Source organism: Palaemon carinicauda, chromosome 26, assembly GCF_036898095.1.
Source record: "Palaemon carinicauda isolate YSFRI2023 chromosome 26, ASM3689809v2, whole genome shotgun sequence".
In the NCBI taxonomy this organism is placed as follows: Eukaryota; Metazoa; Arthropoda; class Malacostraca; order Decapoda; family Palaemonidae; genus Palaemon; species Palaemon carinicauda.
Genome location: NC_090750.1, coordinates 41,978,291 through 41,988,290, shown reverse-complemented (window position 1 = coordinate 41,988,290; position 10,000 = coordinate 41,978,291). Strand labels below are relative to the sequence as shown.

The 10,000-nt window shown below is 32.4% G+C and overlaps 1 protein-coding gene across 1 annotated transcript in view; it reads right to left on the bottom strand.

Moving 5' to 3' along the window:
* Nucleotides 1-10,000, bottom strand: part of Miox (Myo-inositol oxygenase) — an 11,647-nt gene that overhangs the window by 1,266 nt on the left and 381 nt on the right. Inside the window, exons 2-7 of the mRNA XM_068349601.1 lie at nt 4,952-5,137; nt 3,785-3,988; nt 2,941-3,077; nt 2,461-2,595; nt 594-689; nt 1-254 (exon numbers count right to left, since the gene is read on the bottom strand). The exon at nt 1-254 is cut by the window's left edge and continues 1,266 nt beyond it. Coding sequence (XP_068205702.1) covers nt 146-254; nt 594-689; nt 2,461-2,595; nt 2,941-3,077; nt 3,785-3,988; nt 4,952-5,137 — 867 coding nt within the window. The 3' untranslated portion in view covers nt 1-145. The remainder of the gene's footprint in view (nt 255-593; nt 690-2,460; nt 2,596-2,940; nt 3,078-3,784; nt 3,989-4,951; nt 5,138-10,000) is intronic.

Here is a 10,000-nt window from a genome sequence, read left to right as displayed (position 1 = left end):
AGTTACCTCTACAAGATATTTATTCAAAACCCACACCCTTATAGCCTGGCCATTTAGAATTGTATTATCATCCTCATTTTGATTTTGCACCGGCAATTCATAACAGCGCATATATTTTCATCAAGTTTCATCATGGATCAGTCTTCTACCACTTCAGTTTTCCTGGGCAGTACTGGTCGATCAGGGATTGATAATACGGCTTCAGGGCTTCAATGTCAGGAAGTTCGTCTTTCTTGGTGTACAAGTCGAACTTGCTGCAAATTCAAACGAAAATTAAATGGAATTCTAATCATATAAATCAAGATAATATGAATCATTAACTTTATTCGAGGATGGAATTCATTATAAAAAATCATGGAAACTTGCAAGGAGAACTTTTGTGGAAATAGATATTTTTATTGAAAATAGACGGAAGCATCAATATTCCAATTTCCATATATTTTAGAATAATCAGCGAAATTTATGGTAATCTTACAGATATAACTATTAATGCCTTGCACTAATATATCCACCGATAGAAAGTTTGCAATATCATTATTAACGTGCTCATTTTAGCCTCCTCAACACTGCAAGATTCCATTCCTTGAACTCACTTGAACTCTCTGATCCATGGCATCATTTCCAAGTCCTTATTGTTACAGAGATGCATGTAGTCCCCGCCAGTGTGCCAAGGATAAAACGAGTGATACCTGAGACGAACAGTAACATAGTTGTAAATGGGGAAGGTAATAAAATTGAGAATGAAATACGAAGAAGATAAAATACAAGTGCACAAAATAGAAATTATGATGAGGGTGAGGGTATCTTTTCAATTTTAGATATGCATCAAGATTCCCGTAGAGGTAAGTTTAATCAGAAAATATGTTTATATTTTCCTATCGTATCTTAAATGCTTCTACAATATATCGCGAAGTTTATACAGGGTTGATTTTAACCCGTGGCCAGTAATTAGTCATTTTGATGTCTACTGTTAAATTTGGAATTTCATTTATATCTCTGCATAGTATGAGATCCATTCAAAAACAAGAAAAATGTGAGGACGGAAACATTATTTAGATTAGTGTCCAAATTCCCTTCTATGTCTTTACTATAATATCCAAATAGTTGTCACGTATATATATATATATATATATATATATATATATATATATATATATATATATATATATATATATATATATATATATATATATATATATATATATATATATATATATACATATATATATATATATATATATATATATATATATATATATATATATATATATATATATATCTCTCTCTCTCTCTCTCTCTCTCTCTCTCTCTCTCTCTCTCTCTCTCTCTCTCTCTCTCTCTCTCTCTATATATATATATATATATATATATATATATATATATATATATATATATATATATATATATATTGTGTGTGTGTATGTGTATGCATGTATATGTGTGTGTATTAGAAAATAAGACTAGTTTTAAAATTGACACTAATAGAAACTAAAACTAGAATTTAAATTTACATTTTGATAAAATATAAAGCTAACAGGCAAGTTCACAAGTTAATAAATTATAACATACAAGCTGACGTTATAACAGAATATTAAGCTAACATCCAAACTTATTTTTAAATATGAAATAAAGCTAGCATTCTAAATGACATTTTATTATAATATAAAACTACCTTTCAAACTTGTTTCGTGAATAATGTTCCAAACAGGCATTATATCAATTTAATGATAATGAGGAAGGCTAGCGTTGATTAAATTACGCCCCAATACGTGACAACAATAAAGATGGTTTAAAATGTTGATATTGTGTAAGAGATCATAATTAAAGGTTGATGGTAAAACTTTCCTTCCGGGAAATAGGCAAATTGTGTGCCCCTAAATAAGCATATGTAGGTGACGTGTCTAAGGTTTCATTACGCTTCGCTGCTGTTTTTTATAGATTTTGTTACAGGTTGAAAACAGTGACAGATTTTTCCCAACAGAATTCACAAAATATTTTAATTCATTCCCCCAACTGAACAGCTATATTTTCTATGATTGCTAATGAAACCAAGCATTACCTGCCTCTGCTTTTATAAATTTCTATAAAACCATAACGACTCTAATATCGTGTGTTGTATTTTTTCTAAAAACAACCACGGGACAGAGCTTCTAAGCACCTATACATTTACTGTACTTCCGGTGTCAGAGAATTAAATTATGGAATAGGAAAAACCCTATGAAAATAGTGTTCCCGAACAGAAGACAAAAGAATGTAGGCTTCATCCTGGTTATAAGAAATACCCAGAATATTTAACAGCCACAAAACCATTTCGTCTACAATTCTCAGAACATCAGGTTATAAATATACTGTAAAAGTATAGTCCAGATTTTATTACGGTTTCTATGCTTTTCCAAAAAGAAAGAAATGATCAAGCGACCAAAGCAAGTAAAACAGAAATCATTTGAGGTGCTTACTGACCTGATTATGTAAAGACCCTCTTCGGGTATTGTGCTCTTATTATGTTTCAAGACCCGGTACATGTACTCGTCATGTCCCCATGACATGTGCACGTTGTCCAGTCCGCAGTTGGGTTCGTACATTCCGTACTTCGTGCTGCAAAGTAAGATAAGGCTAGAGTCTCCCATCTTCAGTTGGGTTGTTTTTAAGGTTTGAAACTGAATAAGGTTTCTTCAAATATGCATTCGTTTTATTTACCTATACTTAAATGTAATTGATCGGTTGGCACTTACTATCATTTATTACACTGTTGAGCATTTTTTAATTCCAAAACAAATTATTTTTATACCCTATTCAATTACATTCCCACCATATTAACCTACATTCATAATTTCTTGGGACTAACTATCATGAATTAAATTTTTCTAACTGTTTTCAAGTTTTTTTCTAGAAGCTTTTCATTCATATTCTATTTACGCTATACTTCATTCATTTACTCACTTCAGTTTCGAATTCTTATTGTCAGGATTGTTATGAAAAGTTGTGTTTCTGTAGACGACAGATTCTCCGAATTCACAACCAACGATGAAAGTATCGCCAACTGTGGACCACTGGGGCTCACCGTAGAACGCCATAACCTTTAAAGAACGGATATGGCAGAGATGTGAAAGAAACCTTTTAATATTATTTGCCTTTAATTCTCCTTCTAAGCCTGGAAAGTAGCACATTCTCCGTCAACCTTGAAATCTACCTACTGCAAAAGCCTTGAATAACAAAACCCAAACTAAATTGGCGGTAACTAATTAACTAGTTGAACCGATTACAAGAATCTGCCTTTAATTTATAAAGCCAAGTTACTTGATGGTGATAATGGTCTCCTATAGCTTCATGCTAATTATATTTTTCTTGTAGACGGCCAATATGGTTCAGATGTCTAACAGAATGGAACATATTAATGAATTTGTAAAAACAGAAAGCTTAACATTTAGGGCGAGTAAATACTGTATGTACATGAATCAAGTATTTCATTGGCAACATTACCTCTAGATTTTCTTTAAATACCTTACTGTATGTGATACATATATGCATCCAGATTATCTTACATGGAATACTTCATAACATACTTATATCTAATATAATTTTCAGATTTTTTAACTAATCTTATAATCATATATAAAACCTTACCCTAATTCTATAACCATGTATAACTCCTTTACCAAACTCTATAATCTAGTATAAATAATTGACCTAATTCTATAATCATGTTTGAATCCTTTACCCAATCATATATTCCTGTATAAATCCTTATCCTAATTCTATAATCATGTATAGATAAATCCTTTACCTTTCCGAGGTCATGTATGAGTCCCGTCAAGTGCAGCCATCCCTTCTCGGGATGAGCCTCCCTCAATCTCTCGGCCGTCTGGAATGCGTGGATGATGTTCGGGACGTCAGTGTCCGGATCGCTCTCATCGATGAGGTCGTTCAACTGTTCCAGGGCTTCCATGATCGTTGCTTCGAATTTGTCGAACTTGCTCCAGTGATCGAGCTGCCAATAACCAAGACGTGTAATGAGTGGAGGACTCTGTATTAATTAAGGAAAGCCTAATATGGTGTGTTTGATCACAGTTGGAAATATTTGATTAATGGCATTGTCATTATGATATTACTACTGCCAGTGATTCTCCTATTGCTGTTCTACAAAATATTCGTGTTATTTATACCAATATTGCCGACAATACTATTGTTTTTAGGCTGCCTTTTAGTTATTCTAGGTAGTAGGTTGGCCAGGGCACCAAACCCCCGTTGAGATACTACCGCTAGAAGGTCATTGTACCCTTTGACTGGCTAAACAGTACCTAAATTGGATCCCTCTCACTGGTTACGGCTCATTTATCTTTCCCTACACATACACTGAATAGTCTGGCCTAATCTTGTCACATTCTCCTCTGTCCTCATACACCTTACAACACTGAGATTACCAAAGAATTCTTTTTCATTCAAGAAGTTAACTACAGCACTGCACAGTAACTGTTCGGTGGCTACTTTTCTTTTGGTAAGGGTTCAAGAGACTCTCTAGCTGTGGCAAGCAGCTCTTCTAGGAGAGGGACACTCCAAAATCAAACCATCGTTCTCTAGTCTTGGATAGTGCCATAGCCTTTGTACCATGGTCTTCCACTGTCTTGGGTTAGAATTCTCTTGCTTGAGGGTACACTCAGGCACACTATTCTATCTTATTTTTCTTCCTCTCTTTTTTAAAGTTTTTATAGTTTATATATGAAAGTTCTATTATAATGTTATAACCGTTTTTAAAATACTTTATTTTAATTTTTCATTACATCTCTTTTAGTTTATTTATGTCCTTGCTTCCTTTCCTCATTGGGCTATTTTCCCTGTTGGGCTTACAGCATCCTTTTTTTTCCAACTGGGGTTGTAGCTTAGGTAGAAGTAATAATAATAATAATAATAATATCAGAATGTTGTTAATGTTACCATTTTTAGAATTCCTTACCCTCTTTTTGACGTAATCCACACATTGGTTCGTGTGCATTTTCAAATATGTTTCTTTCACTTTGGCGAGTTTGGGATCTTCCGAGTCCTCTGGAAACTGGCGGAAGTCCCAGTTAGCTTTCCTGATGGCCTCCTCTGGACGATAGACTAATGAAGGGTCTATCATGATAATTTTCTGTTCCTTGCTCTGAAAAAAAAAGGTAAAAGAGAGCTCATATTACATAGAAAATCTCAGGTTTTGTGGACTTAATTCCAGGCTGATTTGAAGATTTAGAATATATATCATCGTAGCTTCCAATGTTATGTTGATATGTAAGCATGTGTGTTATAGTAGTTTTGATAGAAAAAAAAATAAAAAAAACTCATACGATTGTTTGACAAATGCAGCACTATATATGTGAATTGCAATAATGCGGGAAAAAAATATGATGTAAAATGAGTGTATGCTTGAAGTGAAAGAATATTCATAGTGTTGCTTGAAATAAGAATTAATTTCAAATTAGAAATATGAACCCTGATTAAGTTCTATTTTCAATCATATCTGCCTTAACTGCATTTAAGCATTAAACAAAAAATCCTTTCAAATGAAATATTGAATAACAAATAATTTCCGGATATTACTTGTACAATCAGAATGCCCTTTCACCTATATGTACAATTCAAGAGATGCTGATATTGAATTAGGGAATAAACAAAAATATTGGAATAATTTTCTTCGCCTGTAGTATTATCTGAAAACAAATTATGCACAGCTGGTAGTATATATTAACCATACTTATGCCAGCATAGGAATATGAGGCCTTGTGTGGAGCTCTGAACTCTACCAGCCAATTAAAATAGTAGTATATCTCCATTATTGTTTTGTACAGCTATGATACGCCAGTCTCTCTCTCTCTCTCTCTCTCTCTCTCTCTCTCTCTCTCTCTCTCTCTCTCTCTCTCTCTCTCTCTCTCTCTCTCTTTCTCTCTCTCTCTCTATTTTGATTTTGTTAATCTCAATAACAGATTCCAAGCATGTTGTCAGAAACTTGCAAAATAAGAAGAAAAATAAAGTTTTGTGGCTTAACAATACCAATCTGTACAGAGTTCTCATTTTTAAGTTTGATTTCTCTGTAATGATTGGAATAAAAGTTTTTTTAGAAGGGAAACAATTCACTTCCAGGCTTATATCGATAGATTACTTTTCTAGTCTAGTAACTGGACTCAATTCCAGGAATATATATATATATATATATATATATATATATATATATATATATAATATGTATATATATATACATATATACATATATATACTGTATATATATATGTATATATATATATATATATATATATATATATATATATATTATATATATATATATATATATATATATATATATATATATATATATATATATAATGTGTGTGCGTGTTTGCGTATGTGTGTATATGTATGTATACATATATATATGTATATATATACATATATATATATATATATATATATATATATATATATATATATATATATATATATATATATATATTTTTATATATATATACTGTATATATCTATATATATATATATATATATATATATATATATATATATATATATATATATATATATATATATATATATATATATATATATATATATACACGTATTTGTTTGTTTTTATGTGTGTACTGTATTTGTGCGTAAAGGTGTTCTTGTAAACTTGAGTATTAGATTATCCTTCTTCTTATTTTTTTCAAGAGTTTATCTTCTCGTTCCTTCACACGCTTTTGCGATAAGCTTTATCTGGCTTCAAGGGTACGCGCATCAATAAGAACAACTCTGATATGGAAACATCACGTAAAAACAAACGTCATCATCTTGTATTTACTTAACATGCATTTTAAATACAAAGCAAATTGTATTGTTACAGTAATTAATCTAGCTCTGGCATAATATTGGAACCATGTAAGTTTAAAAGGAACTGTATTCCCAACATATTCTTACGGACTTGAAACTTATGAGAAACATTACATAAGTTCATTAAAATAAAGGTAACTATTCTCTCTCTCTCTCTCTCTCTCTCTCTCTCTCTCTCTCTCTCTCTCTCTCTCTCTCTCTCTCTCTCTCTCTCTCTCTCTCCCCTACAATTATTCGAGCTACTGTTATACACCTTCGCTTGTTATCCATTGAATTTGTTCTCTATGTATTTTTATTTTCCGCGATGTCTCCCATAGCTCTTTTCACTTAGTCCTTCAATTCAATCTAGGTATTACTGCATCACCCATTCTTTCAGCTTTTTATTATGAGAAAGAAATATCTATGACGCAAAAATTACTGATAAGAATATTCCCACAGCAGAAAATATAATTGATTCGCTAGTTCTTATAACATTTCCCCTTCCAAGAACCTCCATATGTACGAAGAGTAAATAACTGAAATTTAAACCTTTCATTTCAGTTGTCCCATCTCGCTTAATCACAAATGTTTTATCATGTTAGTTTCTTCTAAGAAAACGACATTTCGTAGTTTCATGTGACACTTTCAAATCATTTAGATGTTTAAAGGTAACTCATGAATGGCAAAAGCAAGGGACAAACAATGTTCTAAAGACTGATCAGTACCCAAATGCCCTTTTCATAAAGCTAGGTCCTGGGAGGGCCAGGCAATGGCTGCTGATGACTAAGCAGGTAAATCTATAGGCTCCTCCAAACCAATACCTAATTCACAATGATGGTGAGGTTGCACGCATTACTAGAAACTATCAAGCTTGAGTGTTTATCGAATTCCTGCCCAACAGATTGCCAGGCAAGGGTGTTTCCAATAGGTGACTACCAAAGTGCGATTCTGAACATCGTGCATGAGAGACATGGAACTTAACATACACTAGCTAGGAAAAACATTCGTCTTACTTATGACAAGAAAAGAATGAAATTAACCAACAGCAAAGGAGAGCTAAGCAAATAAACCGAATCAGCTGTTGCCTGGCACCGTTGAAAGAAAGAACAAAAGAATGAACCGAAAATACTTAATGGTCTTTCCTTCTACTGCAATAGGAAATGAACTGGACTGTGCAGTTGGGACAGATTATAGGATTTCCCGGCCCAGAAAAGGGATGTCATAAAAACCTTACGTAACGTAGAGTCTCAGACTCTGAGTGCTCTCTGTTATTGCTTTTATTTGCTAACAATTTTCGATAGGCTTACTTTTTTCAAGAACATATTCGAACTGGATATAGATGATGAAATTCTAGAATATCCATGCTTGATTCGAACTCATGCTTGTTAGGTAAGGCTGTCATTAATGTTTGCTTCCTTTCGGATTAAATATTAACAGAAGTGTGTGTGTGTCCATAAAGGTGTGGAGAAGATTAAGAGGTCTCTGTTGCTTAGCCTTTTTTTTTTTTGTGACTGTGCTAAACTAACCAAAAGGACTTTAACTCATTATTAACTTTCAAAATACAGATTTCGTACGCTAAAAAAAAAAATTAATTGAGCATATATGTATTGAGGGATGAATGTGAAAATATAGTCAAATTGTTTTCTAATCGGGAACTTTAATCAACATCTAAACTCCTTTCCCGATTCTTTGTGTTTTAACGAAAAGAGGATCTCATTCACGTAGAGCCATTCTTCGGAAGATCTGTCCAACTGCTTATTAACAACGAAGATCCTACGTCATAAGAAATGAACTTAACAATAAGGACCAACATTTAATTTTCTAGCATAATAGTTCGTTTAAATGAAATAACGCGTACTCTCTTGTAGCGCCATTCTACTGGAGGTTTGCTGTCCTCAATTAGAATTGTACTTATCGTTCACAGTCTTTCGTTATTCATTGTGCATAATCCCAAAAGCTCAGTATTTAACCTATGAAATCTATCAGAGATCATGCAGTAACGTATTTTTTCCGTATATTTTGGATTTTAACATTTCCTTAAGAAGATAAGCTAAAAAAACAGTCAATTTCTTTATTGTATATTGAAATATTCAAAATCTATTTACAAATAACATCTAAATCCTTGGCGTGGATTTGTTTTATTACTTCATAGTAGAGATTAATCATTTGTAAGAATTGTGTTTTCTCCTACAGGTATTCAGCTGGGACAACAACAAAAAACTCATGCAGTTATGTCCCTTAATGTTGCATGCAAAGAACTAAATTAATTTCCTCAGCAAAGCAATGCTAAAAGAAAAAGTTAAGGCAGTAAAATGACAAGAAATCGGTATTAACCATTAAAGCACAGTTTGTTATTTTTTATGATGCAATTCATTTTCTCATAGGCAATATTAGGTATTTAAATAAAAAAAATTATTGCTAAAAAACAGGTGGAACGAGCTTTATATCCAGACGTTTCCTCAAGTAAATCCGTCATTATCAAGTATAAACTTTTAATGGTGGGTATTTTGCAATATCACTGGACTTAATCGGCCCTCCAGCTTACTACGTGTCGGATTTATGATAGATGTGAATGTGTCAATAAAGAGGCAACTCTTGGGACGCACAATTAAATCAATGACGTAATAGATCTTACACAACAAGAGCTACTTGGCATATTCTTCAACGCGACAACAATACGAAATGGGTTATGACGTCTTAAGAAATGGTGGTGAAGAGAAATGAACTTGATAAAAGCATATCTCTCATATAATCAAACTCCGCCAAAAAAAAAAAAAAGACATGATTACTTTAGATACTATTGTTCGTAAATTGCCAGTCATTATTTACATAATGGTGATAACAAAGCCTACTGTAATATCTGCGTTATTCTACACATTTACAGATCGTCTGACCACTAACACAGATACCTCAGATACTTGCTCTTACAAAATTTCTTTAATTACAAAATATATATATATATATATATATATATATATATATATATATATATATATATATATATATATATATATATAATTTCGATGTGTCATTCTTTCCTTTATGGCTACTGAGAGGGCGCAAGAGAATTGTTTGTAACCTTGCGGGTAGCATTTTATCTCTCAAGGTCAAACACCACTTGAGAGAATCAAATAAAAATCATATGCTCTTAGTCACAATAGTTGCATGAAAC